The 17054-nt window shown below is 41.7% G+C and overlaps 1 protein-coding gene across 1 annotated transcript; it reads left to right on the forward strand.

Moving 5' to 3' along the window:
• Positions 1–539: 539 nt before the first annotated feature.
• LOC114324121 (MYB-like transcription factor ODO1) lies at positions 540–3954 on the forward strand. Its single transcript, XM_028271857.2, has 2 exons — positions 540–956; positions 3115–3954. Exons 1-2 carry the CDS (start codon positions 694–696, stop codon positions 3593–3595), a joined length of 744 nt encoding a protein of 247 aa, XP_028127658.2. The 5' UTR covers positions 540–693; the 3' UTR covers positions 3596–3954.
• The last annotated feature ends 13100 nt before the right edge of the window (positions 3955–17054 follow it).

Below are 17054 nucleotides of genomic sequence, written 5' to 3' on the forward strand. Positions count from 1 at the left end.
ATAAAAAGGGATCCAATTATATGATTAATTTTTGTATAAATAAAATAACTCTTAATTAAAAATCATTACAAATGTTTCACCTCTTTATGAAGGAAAGTCTGACAAAAGAATATGTTGAGAATATAAATAAAAAAAAAACATCTACCATTTTTCTTTGAGATTTTTTTCCTCCATTGTTCACCTTCTATATATATTTCTCATGTGACATAGTAAATTTCACTATTTTTTAAATATAGTGAAATAAATGTAGTGATAAATTATATTTCTCGTAAATTAGTGATATTATAGAGAATATCGTTTAAAAACACAATTCCTATCTTTCTTACATAATTTGCAAACATATTACTATCATGTCATTTCTGTTGTATATTCTTTTTTTGGTCATTTCTGCTGTAAATTCAGTATGAAAATTATAATAGTTTAACTTTTTGCTTTCTCATAATAAATTTTAGATGTATTAATGATTAATAATTCAAAAATAGTCTCTTTCTCTCTCTCTCTAAGGTAGTAATATACTATATTGTAGGAGGGAGAAAGGTGGTAACTTTGCCAAAAAAGGTGGTAGTACCCTGGTATATAAAGGTGGGTGTGGGGCTTTTGAGTCTTTAATAATAACCAAGTAGTACTATATAGAAATAGGAGCAGAAGAGACTTGGGTTTGGTGGTTGGTGTTGGTGGTTGGTGGTGGTAGTGATGGGCAGACAACCTTGTTGTGACAAACTTGGGGTGAAAAGGGGGCCATGGACAGCAGAGGAAGACAAGAAACTCATCAATTTCATCCTTACTAACGGCCAATGTTGTTGGCGCGCCGTCCCCAAACTCGCCGGACTCCGCCGCTGTGGCAAGAGCTGCCGCCTCCGATGGACTAACTATCTCCGTCCTGACTTGAAGAGAGGTCTGCTCACTGAGTCTGAGGAACAGTTGGTCATTGACCTCCATGCTCGTCTTGGCAACAGGTTTTTTACTCCCTCTCATATCTCTCTTGGATTATTTTTTATGCTGCAAGCAATAAAAATAGTAACAATGCTACGTACGTAGAAAAAATATTTAGAATAATATGAAAGATCTTGATAATTATTGTCGATGTTAAAATAAAATTATTAAAAATTAAAATAAAACAAGTTTTATCCTTTTGATTTACAAGATTTCTGTTTTCATTGAGCTCATTTTAACAACTAATTTTTGTTGATAAAAAAATGTTCAAATATTTTTAAAACCTTCAACATACATTTTCACATGTTCTTATGTAGTTTTAACAAATTTTCATAACCTTTATACGGATAAACTGAGATTATTCACTCCTTATTGCGCGGCGGTTATTATTTTTCAAAGTACGAATTTGAAACATGTAAATTATTCTCTTTGGAAGTAATCTACGTCACACTAAAGTTAAATTTAGAAAAAATTACTGTTCAACTAAAAATATTTACGAAATTATGAAGGTGCAAGTCTTTCCTATGGAAAAAAAAATACAAATACAACAAAAGTTATACCCGCAAAAAATTCTCACTTTTTGGTAATTTTTCTTCCCACCCCTCCTTGAATAGTAATTTGTCCATAAGTATATACCTTAGATTCAATTATAAAAAAAAATTGTTATACTATTTTTTTGTTGTTGAATACAATACATTTAAATACGAAAAACTCAAAATAATTGTTAATTCTTCTCATTTAAATGAAATTTTCTATTTTTTTTGTTACATAACATTTTAACAAAAAATAGCATACTTTAAAGTTAAACTCAATTGAATTTTAAAATTTTTTATAATATGGGAGTTGTTAGAATTCCTTTGACATTTGAAAAAATAATTAACAACTCATGAAATAAACTTGTCTTAGATTTTTCTCATTTTCAACCAAAATATTTGTAATTTTTAACAAGTTTACGGCTCGGTGGATAATGTGTGTGGACAAATTTGGGATGTAAGGAAAAGAATGGGGACATAACATTATTTGTGTTTTGGTGACACAGATAATTTAGTAAAATAATGTAAAACCAAACTTGAGGTCAATTTGGTTGCCACACAATAAAATTTAGAAAATCATATTGGACTCAAATAAAATTCAATTCATTCACCTTTTTAAGTCTCACGTTAGATTGATTTGATATTTATAGTCACGTTATTTTAATACAATTATTATCAAATAAATTAATGGTGTATTTTCAAATTCAAACTTGGTGTCCATTTTTTTGAAAATAAATATAAAAAATTACGAGACGCGATTATAAGATAAAATTAATTTTTTGTTTGTTTTTTTTTTTTTTTTTTTTTATAAATGATTTACATACAAAGGACCAGAAGATGAACAATACGTACAAATTATTAAAATGGACCCTCTGATGATCTAAACCTTTTTAAGGGAGACAAATAACTATGGGAGACAAATACTTCCCTAAAAGTAATTATAAGTAGAAGTTCTAAATAGCTTGTTCTTTAAGAATTAAGGCTTCGTTTGAGAACAGGTTAATTTAGTAACTTTTTGATTATTTGGTTAAAATATGAGTTAAAAAAAATTAGTATGTTTGAGATGATTTTTTGACTTTTTACGAAAAGATATGCAAAAAGTAGAGAGAAAAGAAAATTTTTGACTTTTTAGTATAGGTTGTTGGCTTTTTGACTAATTTAATAATTTTTTTACTTTTTAACTAAAAAAGATAGTTCCCAAACAAGGGCTAAGATTATTTGTTTCCTTGCATGTTCAATTCGTTGCGTCCTTGATTTTTATTAGTTCATGAGATTACCCATGTTAGCAAAAGTAATATTATAAAGTATTAAGATTGAAGTAGATTAGATAAGAATATAGAAAACGACAAGTGATTTAAATTCTTTATTTAGCTCTATATGACTGTTTTTTATGGATTCCAATGACATATAATTAAATTTTTTATTGCGAGGGCGTTCTCAAACAATATATCCGCTAAATAATTTAGTTCAACAATATCTTGGCTTCAAATTCAAGGGATGACTTTATCTTAGCAACCAATTAAAATATACTGAGTGCATCATTAGTAAAAACTTACTTGTACTAATGGGTTTGAATTTATTGTTGGACATTTAATATTATTATATTCGTAATTATTACAATAATTTTGTATTCTTTGTTCTTTACCAGGTGGTCTAAAATTGCATCAAGATTGCCTGGAAGGACTGACAATGAAATCAAAAACCATTGGAACACCCACATCAAGAAAAAGCTTCTGAAGATGGGAATCGATCCGGTAACCCATGAGCCCCTCGCCAACAAAGAATCGAATCCAACTGAGCCATCATCTAATTCAGAACTTTCCCGAGAAACAAACAGCAACAATCAAGAACAATTTCAAGAAACTAGTAAAGTCATCATCCCAAGCTTAGAGAAGAAGTACTCATCAGACCCATCAACTGAGAATTGCTACGATGACCCGTTATTGGGCTGCCTATGGGGGGATGAATCTTGGGAATTTCCAGCTTCTGGGCATAGTTTCAGTGACATTAGTTTGCCATCTTTGGATGAAAGTTGTGCTTGGCTGTTGGATTGCCAGGATTTCGGTGTTCATGATTTTGGTGTCGATTGCTTCAATGATGTCAATGTCATGAACACGTTAAACACGTGATACTTTATAGTAACATTATGCCGATCAAATTTAAATATCAAATTTTAGATATAGACCGTATAATATTTAAAATTTGGTATCTGAATTTGATCAGTTTGTGTATATATATCGTAACAAAGTATTATGGGCAGGCCGAAATGAAACCTCGCTTGTTTATAGAGACTTCTAATTATGATCACCAACCAAATCCAAATCAATTAAATGAAGGTTATATCGTTTAAATATGTTGTACTTAAAGGGCTCTGCACATTGGACATATCAAAATGTTAGGATGGGCCTTGTGAATGTGAAGCCTTTTGTATATATGTATGTATTTATGTTGAAATTAATAAAGAGATATATTATTTGTTTTGCTGTGATTTATTCTGCAAATATTAGTACAGATATTTCAACTGTTGCACTCTTTGTTTATTAAACTCAAAAGTGAGGATAGTAGATCCGGTAATTAATAGATCTTTTAAGTAAACTCAGTTGTTAGTTTCTGATTGTATAAAATAAAAATTAATTTTTTATAGTTTTTGAAAAATAAATAAATAAATAACTTATTTGGAGTTGCTAAATATTTTGAAATAAAAAATTAAAAAATTAAATGGTTAGTGAGTTGCTAGCGAATGATGGTGGAGGGTGGCCTATTTATTTGGTTTTTTTGTATTTTATTTTTATTTTTTTCAAAAGTTGTGTTCATGGGTGGGCCAACATGTTATCTCTCACATGTCATTGGGTCAGAATAGACTTCAAACCTCAAACCTAAAGCCAAGCCAAGCCTCATTTGGGCTCGGCCAGCCTTTCCCAAGGTACAACCTAATGATACTGCTAATTCCTGGAGTCCGGTCGGTCTGATCCATACTTCTAACATAGTTCTCTGATCATTAAGTCCACTAGGGTACCTGCACAAATGCCCAGCGGGAAACGGGAGTCCCCCAATGGACCCTCCAACGATCAAGCTAGAAGAGAAGAGGTTAATGGCCAGTAGAGGGAGAATAATGATACGGAACTTAACATTTTGTGTGTCTTGGAAGCCTCCTTATATCTTTGGTCCATCATTTCCTTGTCCACTCCGACATGTCATGTTGGCCGAAAGTCTATGCTCTCGCTTGCCTTGTTCGTGGTGAGGCTGTCCGTTCCGACGTAAAGAGATTATCGCATTTAATGCTGCAGGGACCTCATTAATGGTTGATGTGTGGTGCAATAACTCTACAGAATCTTTATCTGCTTACGTGGTTGGTTCTCCTCTTAACAAATGTTTAGATGCCACTGGTTCTTGATGCAACGTTGGGCTTTAGTAGTGTTGGGCTTAAATGCTTAAACCGTGAATTGGGCTCTAAATGGTGGGCCAAAAGCCTCTATAGGCCCACCGATGTCAGTAGTCTCCCATTCCCAAGTGCAGCATCAGTCCAACGAAGGGAATAAAAAGGGAGATGGGTATTGTGTGTAGCCGAGTAAGAAGACAGACCGAGAGGAGGGCCGACTGCGAGGGGGGACCGAGCGAGAAGACCGATCGAGAGGAGAGCCGACCATGAAGGGGGACCGAGCAAGAAGACCGACCGAAAGGAGGGTCGACCGTGAAGGGGGACTGAGCGAGAAGACCGACCGAAGGGAGGGCCGATTGCGAAGGGGGACCGAACGAGAAAGTGGTGGCGCACAGGGCTCGAGGAGCGGCGGGGCACGTGGTGATGTGAAGTGGAATAGACAGGGAAGGGGAAAAGGGTAGTGAATCGTGGTTGTACACGTGGCATGATCCAGTGATAAGGGAGGTGATGCGCCAGCAAGAAGCGAAGGGTTAGGACTAATATAGGATGTAAAAAAGACGACGGCGGAAACTTTCGAAATTTTCAAACTGGTGAAATTTAATCTCAATCCTTGGAATATAGGCAAACTGTAGGCATTTGGAGTTATTCGTTTTACGTATCTCTTCACGAAAAACCAACATATCCCAGAGTTGAACTCATTTGTTTCGTGTGACACGTCTTTTCAATACTTTGCGAACTTCTTTGTGCCAGCGTCCGAAGCGATATGTAGACACATAGAGGAGATGGCTCGAGATAAAGTGCCGGCCATGAGGCTAGAGGCATTGGGGGAGGACGACGCAGTGGAGTTGGCTGAACAATATAGAGCAGAGAGACGGAAAGAAAGAGGGACGGAGCAAGCGGCTCGAGCTCACCCATCGACGATGATCGTAGCCGCAAGACTAATTAGCCAAGTGGAACCAGACCACTGGCATACCAAGGCCGACAAGTCTATCTTCACGGTGGAGGAGTTGGAGGAGATACAAAGGAGTACCAGATTTCGGCGAAGATAAAGCTGAAGTTGCCTAAGTCTAAAGAGAGGGCGTTGGATGCATGACTGACAAAATTTACATTATACGAGGAAGCGTTGCCGGGGGGCTAAGGCTGCCGCTCCCCCAAATAGTGGTGGACGTACTGAACCGACTGGAGGTGGCGCCAGGGCAACTGATGCCCAACGCATGGAAAATACTAATGGCTTGCGAGATCGCATGGCCACAGGGGACCGAGGGGACATCAATGACAGTGGAGGAATTCTTTTCGTGTTACAAGGCTTCCGGTCAACAAGAAACGTGGGTGACCTTATAGGCGGTGGCAGGCCGAGGACTAGTGGCGATCTTACCATCGTCAGTGAAAGGGTGGAGACCGAGGTGGTTCTACTTATCAGCAAATGGTAGGAGTGGGGTTCACACAATGTGGAAAGTCCCCATGAAGTCGGTAGAGCCAAGGCTAGATGCGGAGGCTAAGAACATGGTGAAATAGGTGAAGGAGTGAAGGGAGAAGAAGGGTACGAAGTGGGATGACCTAGTTCGACCTTCAACCCCGTTTGCCTTAAGTCTGGGACTGCAGCCGGCTGAGGAGGATCCTGCGCGAGAGGAGTTGGAGGCAAGGAGAAAAGCGCAGGAGGAGGAGGAGCGGAGAACGTTCACCAAGGCGGACAAATATAAGGAATCACAGTTGAGGCCTGTGCCTAAACTGGTGATGAGGGAGCGGGTCCAACCACGGCCCAAACCTTTGGGAGACAAAGATCTGACTGACTTTGTGTCACTGCTGCCCCCAGTGGATCCGCTTAAGGAGAGGAGCAAATAGGAGGTGTAGGCGATGTTAAAGAAGAAGAAGAAAATGAGAGCGCCGGTAGAGGAGGGTGAGAGGGGTCCACTTTTGAAGAAGATGAAAGAGGGGAGGGCAGAGGAAACCCTAGAAGTGGAGGTGAGGGAGATAAGGACGGTAGGGAAAGAAGTGATAGGCCCAAGTGTCCAAATAGAGATGGACGCGGTGGAGCCAGAGCAAAGGGCGCAACCACTCAAGATGGGGCATGTATCAGAAGTGGCCTCAAGTTCTGTAGAATAAAAAGTTGGGGTGAGCGAACCAGAGATGGATGCCGCGCTGAAGACCGCCATGTACCACGTTTACGCGGTGGCCGGTCGATTGGCAGAAGAAAGAAGAAAAACCAGAGTCCCAGCCAACCGTCTCGTTGGAGTAAGATGTGGTTATGCGGTCGATGGCTCGATTAACAGAGGCCGACCTCCTGAGAGGGTTCTGCTCGGTGTAAATAGAGGCGGCGACCCTGGCGGCTGCCCTGATGAATAAAGCAATGTGTGCGAAAGTGGAGGCAAAGCCGCTAAGGACCCAGCTAAAAGGAGTGAAAGCGCAGCTGCAAAATCTAAGGGCTGAGACAGCGGGCTGGAGGAAGGCTGCGAGGAGTGCGTGTACCAAAGGGCTAAAGTATGTGCAGAGGGCAAAGAAGATGGAGGTACTGGCAGTGGTGTAAGGCTACTTGGCAGATCGTGCTGCCGCCGAGCTCGCCATGACCAAGTCAAAGCTGGAAGTGGTGCGCCACAGGGCGGTATCGCTAGAGTTCGAGTTGGCGAGCGAGCAGAGGAAGGGAGGCGAAGTCCAGGAAGCCTGCACCACCGCCAAGGAAAGGTTGGAGAAAGCCCTGGAAAACAACGAAGATCTTCGTGACCAGGCAATCAAAGACAAAGAGGAAGCAGATGGGCGAATTGCAGCCTTGGAGAAGGGCTTGGCAGAAGAGAGGGCCAAATTGGCATCTAAAAGGGCGGCGTACCCCGATTTATGTGTGGCTGCTGTGGAGCAATTTAAGGGGTCCACTAAATTCCAGATGGCCATTGACGCCGCGGTCACTCAGAGCTTGGCGAAGGAGGGAGAAGGGGGTGCTCGGCCATCAAGAGTGGCCGCTGAAGGTAGGAGCGAAGAAGAAATGATCCAAAGCTTTCAGCGATCAAACTTCTACAAGCACGGGATGAGCTAGTACTGGGACAACGGCTGGATGAGCTTCAAGTATAAGGCACAAAAGCTGTTCTTAGACGTGGACTTTAGTCACGTGAAGGTAAGGGAAGACAATGTTGTCCAGACTCCCTTGGATGAGGGGATTGAAGAGGAAGATTTCACATCCAATGAAGGAGATTAATCGCTGTAATGAAGTGTAAAAAAATTTTGTTTTTGTTTTTGTTTTTTTTTTTTTTTTTTTTGTACATGTAATTTTTTGTAACGAATTGCATAAAAGTGCAAGTTTGTTGATAAAATGACGAGTTCTCTTATTGTTGTTGTTGTTGTTATTGCTTTGATTTGTAAAGTTTAAATGGTAAAAGTGGCTGAGTAGAATTGGATAAAAATGGGTAAGAAAAATTTGGGAATATGAAATTTGATAAGTAACCTATCTTGTAAAAATGGGCAAACAGGCTAACTTGTATGAATTAGGAAAAATGGATAATTATGAACTGGGATTTTAACTAAGTCTAGCAACAACTGATTGTAACTGCATACTTTGTCTGGATAAGACTAGTTTTGAATCAGACTGGATGAGTTTTTCACGCTTAGTCTGGCTGAGACTGGAAGGGCTCAGTCGGGTTAAGGCTTTAGTTAGCTCAGTCTAACTGAGTTCTTCATGCTCAGTCTGGCTGAGACTTGAAGGGCTCAGTCGGGATAAGGCATTAGCTATCTCAATCTGGCTAAGTTCTTCATGCTCAGTCTGGCTGAGGCTTTAGTTCACTCAGTCTGGTTGAGTTTTTCTTGCTCAGTTTGGCTGAGGCTTTAGTTAACTCAGTCTGGCTGAGACTTGGAGGGCTTAATCAGGCTGAGGCTTTAACTATTTTAGTCTGGCTGAGTTCTTCATGCTCAGTTTGGCTGAGGCTTTAGTTCACTCAGTATGGCTGAGCTTTTCTTGCTTAATTTGGCTGAGGCTTCAGTTAACTCAGTCTAGATGAGCTTTTCTTGCTCAGTCGGGCTGAGGCTTTAATTAACTCAGTTTGGCTGAGCTGTTCGTGCTTAGTTTGGCTGAGGCTTTAGTTCACTCAGTCTGGCTGAGCTTTTCTTGCTCAGTTTGGCTGAGGCTTCAGTTAACTCAGTCTAGCTGAGCTTTTCTTGCTCAGTCGGGTTGAGACTTTAGTTAACTCAGTCTGGCTGAGCTGTTCGTGCTTAGTCTGGCTGAGGCTTTAGTTCACTCAGTTTGACTGAGCTTTTCTTGCTCAGTCAGGCTGAGACTTGGTCAAAAAGTTGTTATTGAAACGTAATACACATAATGGAGATGTCAAATTGTTATCATTTAAGGCACAACCTGTTGATCACAAGTTTACACCATGTATGGAAAGGAAGAAAATGAACAAATGTGTAGATCGGCAAAAGATGACATACAACAATTGAACAATACAAAAACAGAAGACGCCATTTCACTGGAAATAACGCTTCAAGTGCTCGGCATTCCATAGATGGGGGAGGTCTCATATCTTAGAGACGGTAAGTGCCCGGGCAAGGTCTGGCCTTGACAACATAGGGTCCTTCCCATTTGGCTGCTAGTTTGCCATCGGTCAGATTTTTAGTGGCAAGGGTTACTTCGCGCAAGACTAGGCCGCCCACTGCGAACTTTTGAGGTCAGACTTTGCAGTTATAATGTGTTCTCATTTTCTGCTGATATGACGCCCGTTTGACATCAGTTGTCTCTCGGAGCTCTTCTATCAGGTCCAAGTCAGCCTGACGCAACTCTTCGTTTAGCTCTGGATTCGGGCGTAAAACTCGAGGGGTCGGCAGGCCGATTTCCACTGGAATGACTACCTCAGCACCGTATATTAGGCGAAAAATGGTCTCCCCAGTAGGGGTTCGGGCAACCGTCCGATAAGCCCAGAGCACGTTCGGTAATTCCTCAGCCCAGAGTTCTTTAGCGGCTTCTAACTTAGTCTTGATGATCTTCAAGGGGGAATAATTGGTGACTTCGACTTGCCCATTAGCTTGGGGATGACTTGGGGAGGAGAAACATATCCTAATGTGAAGCTCTGCACAGAATTTCATGAACTTGGCATTGTTGAATTGCTTGCCATTGTCTGAAACGATGGCTTGGGAAATTTCAAATCAGCACTCGATCGACTGCTAGATGAACCTGGTGGTGTTTCGTTTAGTGATTATAGCGAGGGCTTCTACTTCCACCCATTTGATAAAGTAGTCAATGGCAACCACAGTGAATTTGGTCTGGCCTCTATCGGTGGGCAAGGGACCGACTAAGTTGATGCCCCACTTGGTGAAGGGGTAGGGGCAGGTGAGCGTAATCAGTTCTGTGGGTGGAGCATGAGGGATGTTGGCAAAGAGCTGGCATTTATCACACTTGAGCACAAATTCAGTGGCATCTTGGTTGAGAGTAAACCAGAAGTAACCGGTGCGAAGGATTTTATAGGCCAGAGACCTTGCACCCGAATGATTACCATAGATGCCCTCGTGGACTTCTCTCATCACATAGGTCACTTGAGCAAGACTGAGACACCTGAGGTATGGGCATGAGAATCCTCGTTTGTACAGTAAGCCGCTGATGAGGATGTAATTGGACGACCGGGCTCTGACTTTAATAGCCTGCTGTTTATCGTCTGGCAACTCCGCTCGCGTCAAAAATAGAAGGATGTCTACAACCCATGGGATAGGTTCATTTTGGAGAAAGTGAACCTCCTGCTGGTTGGGCGAAGTAGCTGAATGGGTCAGGTATTCAATGCGGATGCCATAGCTAAGGTCTGACTGGTCGGGCGAGGCCAATTGGGCCATTTCGTCCGCCTTAGAGTTTTCTAACCTAGGGATATGTCTGATCTGGAAAATATTGAAAAGGCAAATAAGTGGGAGTGCAATGTCCCTGTAGGCTTGCATCGTGTCTTCCTTTGCATCGAATTTTCCAATAATCTGTCCGACGATCAATTGGGAATCACTGAACACTTGGAGATGGCTTACATCAATGTCTCTGGCCAGTCAAAAACCTATTATCAAGGCCTCATATTTGGCTTCTTTATTACTCGTATCGAATAAGAAAGGGAGGGCACACTTGAAATACCCTCCCTTGGGGGCGGTGAGGATGAGACCGGCCCCACTGCCTTCTTTATGGGATGATCCATCAACACTAAAGGTCTAGAAATGGGGGTCTTCTGCCTCAGTGTTGAATTGCGTTGGCGAATGTGGCACGTTCGGAGTAAGATTGGTGAATTCCAGGATAAAATCAGCGACGGCCTGTCCTTTGATCACTGTCCGAGGTCGGTAAGAGATTTCAAATTGACTGAGCTCGACAGACCATTGCATAATTTTGCCCGACAATTCGGGCTGTTGCATGACCTTCTTCAAAGGCTGGTCAGTGAGAACCACTATGGAGTGAGCTTGGAAATAAGGTCGGAGTTGCCTTGAGGCTATGACTAAAGCAATGGCCATTTTTTTTCAGCAGAGGATAGTTCTGTTCTGCCCCCTTGAGAGCGCGGCTAATGTAATAGACTGGACGCTGGACTGAGCTGTCTTCTCTGATAAGGGCAGCACTGACTGCGGTGTTTGATACTGCTAAGTAGAGGAAGAGGGTTTCACCTGAGAGCGCTTGAGAGAGGAAGGAGGGTTGGCCATGCACTACTTCAATTATTGAAAGGCCTCATCAGATTCGGTGTTCCACTCAAAAGCTTGTTGGAGGACTTTAAAACATGGAAGACATTTGTCTATTGCCCGGGAAATAAAACGGTTGAGGGCGACAACTCTACCGGTGAGCCGTTGAACCTCCTTGACCGTTCTGGGAGACCACATTTCTATCAAGGCCTTGATCTTTTTGGGATTGGCCTCGATGCCCCGTTGGCTGACCATGAAGCCCAAGAACTTCCCAGATCCTACGCCGAATGTGCACTTCTCTGGATTTAGCTTCATCTGATATTAGTGTAAGGTTTCGAAGGTTTCTCGCAGGTCTGCCAAATGATTAGAGAAGAGTTTACTCTTGACTAGCATGTCATCAACGTAGACTTCCATGTTCCGGCCTATCTGGTGATGAAAGACGGCATTGACCAAACGTTGGTAAGTTGCTCCATCATTTTTCAAGCCGAACGGCATAACACGATAGTGATAAGTTCCTTTGTCTGTGATGAAGGAGGTGTGTTCCTGGTCAGTCAGGTGTATCAGAATTTGATTGTAGCCAGAGAAGGCATTCATGAAACTAAGCATCTGATGTTCGGCAGTGGCATCGACCAGTAGATCTATCTGGGGAGGGGATAACTATTTTTAGGGAAAGCTTAATTAAGGTCAGAATAGTCGACGTAGAGTCGTCATTTACCATTGTTTTTGCAAACCAGGACTACATTGGATAGTCACTTAGGGTAGTCCACATTTTGGATGAATTGCGCCTTTAGTAGTGTGTCTATCTTAAAGGCGATGAGGGCATTGCGTTCCGGGTGAAAGATACACTGCCTTTGGTGAAAAGGTCAGAAGTGGGGCTCGATACTGAGACAGTGAGTGATGAAAGAGGGATCGATGCTCGGCATGTCGGAATGGGTCCAGGCAAACACATCATTGTGCTCGGTTAGGAGAGCTGTGAGGTTGGCCTTAGCCTGGAAGGATAGTTGGCTGTCGATCCTGGCTGTTTTGGCTGAGTTCTTAGGATCGATGGGGACTTCGACAAGTTCTTCCACTGGTTCCCTTCTGACTAACTCTTCTTCCTCTCTGATGTCGAGTCCTTCAATGATCATAGCCTCCTTCAGCTTGACCTTTTTTAGTGAGGCGACGTAGCATTCTCTAGCTATCGTTTGCTCGTCCCTCACGGTGCTTACCCCAAGGTTAGTGGGAAATTTCATGGCTAGATGGTATGTGGAGGTGACAGCCTAGAAAGCGTTAAGAGCTGTGCGTCCGAGGATTATGTTATAAGTAGAAAGACACTCAATGACAAGAAAAGTGAGTAACTTGGTGGTCTGCCGTGGATACTCTCCGATGGTGATGGGAAGATTGATGGAGCCTATAGAGGTCACCTGATCCCCCGTGAAGCCGACTAGCGGGGTTTGGAGAGGGGACAATTTTTCTTCTCTGACCTTGAGCTGGCGATAAGAGTTCAAAAAGATGATGTCTGAAGAACTGCCGTTGTCGACAAGCACCCGTCTAACTTTGTAATTGGATAGGAGAGTAGAGATAACGAGGGGGTCGTTGTGGAGGTAACAGATGCTTGTGCAGTTAGCCTCACTGCTTGCGGTGTTTGAAGGGGCGATCCAATGTGGCGACTTCCTTATCAGAGCCCTATTTGATTTTTCTGAGTTCGGCTCATTGGGCCGAATGGGATGGATCTCTCCATGCGAGCCCACCAGCGATGACTCTGATCTCTCCGATCGGGGGGGCAGGGTTACCTTGTGCTCGGCATTGTGATGGGGGCCAATCATTGTCCCGCTTGGGTTGTGTGGGTTGTGAGGGATGGGTATGTTGGCGGTGCTCCCTAGGGGGGTCGGTCCGTGGTCACTGTTGGGGACGGGCCGCCGTGAACCGGCTGAGGCGACCCTGTCGTATCAAATCCTCCACCTAGTCTTTAAGGTTAACACATTCCTCAGTGTTGTGGTCGTGGTTCTGATGGAAACGACAGTACTTGGATTGATCTCGCCAGTTAGAGGGAGACCGTGACAGTTGGGGCCATTTCAGGTTGTAATCTCATTGGATCTGGTTTAAGACTTGTTTTATGGGGAAATTGAGGGGAGTGTACCGTTCGAACCGACCGGACAGTCAGGTAGGTGTCGATCGGTCGGCACAAGCGGGTCGGTCGGTATACTGAGGGATTTGCTGTGTATATTGGGAGGGTCTGGTTTTAGATTTCTTTCTCTTCTCCCTAGGGGTTGGATTTTTAGTTGTAGTCTCCTCGCAGGCTGCCAGAGAGTCTTCGGCATTTATATATTTTTGGGTTTTAGAAAGAAGGGTGGCCATGGAGGTTGGGGGGTTTTTGGAGAGGGAGAAAAGGAAATCGGATGATCATAAGCCGGCTATGAAAGCCGTGAGGATGACCTTGTCGTCGTTTTCCATCACTTGTAGGGCTTTGGTGTTGAAACGGGTGACAAAGCTACGTAACGACTCCCCCTCCGTCTGACGGATATTAAGAAGCTGAGTTGTCGGACGCCGTTGGCATTGAACGCCAATGAAATGGCTTAGAAAGGAATCACTTAGGTGTTGGAAAGTAGAGACAGAGTCCGGCCGTAGCTGACTAAACCATAGTTGAGCCGACTCCTTAAGCGTCACGGGGAAAGCCCGATACATGATCTCATCAGGAAAAGCATGGAGGATCATTAGGGTCCTGTAACTCTCCAAATGATCAACTGGGTCTGTTGTGTTGTCGAAAGAGTCGATCAAGGGCATTTTGAACTTGGAGGTAAGGGTTTGTCCCTAATGGAGGCGACAAACGGGAAGTTGGCTATTGTGGAGGGTTTATTCTGTATATTCTGCATGACTCATTGAAGCTGGAGTTTCATGGCTTGGAGTTCCGCATCCCAAATAGGAACATTGTCACCTCCCGAGTGTAGTGGAGGTTGAACACTACTAGCCTCTCCTTTAAGGGCAGGTGTTTGAGCGGACGGATGTAAACCTTAAGGTGGCGGGTTCATGTCTTGGGGTGGGGCTTGCCGACCCTCTAAGTTGGAGAAGTGAGCTTGTTGGAAAGGATAGCTCGGGGTTTGTTCCCGATTGGGAGCGATCTTTTTTGGTAGTGGAGGAGGTATAGGAAGGTTTCGCTGGAGCAAAGCGTTGATCAAGGCCTGGTTTTGCTCGGCCAAGCGGTTGATACTGTTGGTGAGTTCTGTGAATTACTGAGGTGGATTGTTTGGATTGGGAGGGTCGGCCTAGGGGTCAATGACATTGTGTTGAGAAGCCATGAATCTTGTTATGACCATCCACCTTGGTGGCCGGTAGGGAAGAATTATCGGGAACGGGCCTTCGTTAACAATGAGCACAACTGTCACGCGGAGTGGCGTTCTCACATACGGCGCCAACTGATGATACTGCTAATCCCTAGGGGTCCAGTCGGGCTGACCTATGCTCCCAACACCATTCTTTGATCACTAAGCCCACCAGGGTACCTGCACAAATGCCCAGCGGGGAACGGGAGTCCCCCTGCGGACCCTCTGACGATCAAGTTAGAAGAGCAGAGGTTAATGGCCAGTAGAGAGAGAATAATGATAGGGAACTTAACTTTTTGTGTGTCTTGGAAGCCTCCTTTTATTATTTGTTCATCTTTTCCTTGTCCACTCTGACTTGTCATGTTGACCGAAAGTCTATGCTTTAGCTTGCTTTGTTCATGGTGAGGCTGCATGTTCCGACGTGAAGGGATTATCGCATTTAATGCTACAGGGACTTCATTAATGGTTGATGTGTGGTGCAATAACTCTACAGGATTTTTGTCTACTTACGTGGCTGGTTCTCCTCTTGACAAGTGTTTAAATGCCATTGGTTCTTGATGCAACGTTGAGTTTCAGCAGTGTTGGGATTTAGTGCTTAAACCGTGAATTATGCTTTAAGTGGTGGGCCAAAAGCCTCTACGGGCGCACCGATGTCACAACCTATTACTTGACTGTTCAAGTTTGGATCGACCTGCAAGTTTTCGAGTCAAATGGTGATCTTTGTTAATGTTTTGTAATATGAAATAGTATGATGCTGAATATGACTATTTTATTTTGTAATAAATTTATGTTCACTTCAATGTATATTTTGTGACCAATAACATATAACTATTTTGTTGTTCTTTTTATTTTCTATGCAGAATTATTTTACCACACAAATATTCACGATAACCTAGCTTGAAATAATTTATCCTACTTTGTCTTAAAAATATGAGTTATGATTTCCATTGCCATTAAAACAGGAGGATGGTCTGTGTCAGAAAGAAGCATGTGATATAAGGAGGAAATAGGACCCTACACTATTAACCAAGGTGCCCTCAACATCCCATTGTTTATGACGGCCTCATTTGGCCCATAAAAGAGGTTGGTCACTGAGAATCCACAATAGATATGTTAAAAATGTGTGGTAAATTGTATATTATATAATAAAAAATGATAAAAGTATAATTTAAAAATATGTGTTAAGAGTTTGTTAATTTAGTGAGAAAAATAATGATATAATAGATATGTTAAAGTGTATGTTAAGGAGTGTGTTAAACAATATGTATATATATATAAATAGTTTGCAGCAGCTAGGCTGGACGTTCGGCCGGTCAACCGGTCAAACTTTTTTTTTTTTTTTTTTTGTACTTGAAGGGTCTGAACGTCCGGAGGGGACGACAAGCCGGACATCTAGAGAGATAACCCGCTTGATATTCAATCAAACGACCCCATGACACTTCCTTCTCTCTCTCTTGCTGACTAAAACGCTAGCTGTAATTAACATACTATATAATATCTTACACTAATTTTAACCACTAATGTTACCCTTCACAGCTCCACTGTAAAACTTAAAATGAAAATTACTGATTGAAATTAGTAGCTGGCACTAATGAGTGGACTAAACATATCCACTGTTGGTGCTCTAAGTGGAATGTTGAGTCCTTTTGATACTTCTGGTTTTTCAATTCAATTGGGCTATATTTCATATACAAATGGCCTCTCTGTTAATGCTTCCATTTTTAATCATTCTATTTGTTTTATTTTTTATTTTTTATTTTTTTTGTGGGATGATGTATCATTTTTAATCATTCTTAAAAACCACTAGAAACCTAATACTATTTAAATCTGGGAAAAATTACACTTTTTATTTATTTTTCTTTTTTTTTTCCTTAAGAAAATTATTTTAAAAAATATACGTTAAACAAAAGTGTCCACATGAGATTGATTGAATAAAAATAAAATCTTAAATAAGAAAAAGAATAGTGAGATTAAGTGAGAAGTTATAAAATTTTATTTAAAACATCTTCAATCTTTTCTAATTTTTTCATCTAATTTAATTATAAATTTGAGTGAAAAACTTGATTAGATATGAACTATTCTAATCGTTTCACCAAATTTTCATCAAAATATTTTTAAATTTGTTTTTCCAAATTTTTCTTTTCATCAAATTCAAATTTAATGAAGGATTTGATAAGTTTTCAATTTGATGAAAAAAATAACTCTCTTACCCTATATTTGGTTGGGAAATTTGGGGAGAGAATTAGAAATAGAAAGAGAAAAATTAGGTGAAATATGAATGAAATAGTACTTATATTTTACATAATT

The sequence above is a fragment of the Camellia sinensis genome, chromosome 11 (assembly GCF_055761805.1).
Source record: "Camellia sinensis isolate YWXY chromosome 11, ASM5576180v1, whole genome shotgun sequence".
NCBI classification, from domain to species: domain Eukaryota; kingdom Viridiplantae; phylum Streptophyta; class Magnoliopsida; order Ericales; family Theaceae; genus Camellia; species Camellia sinensis.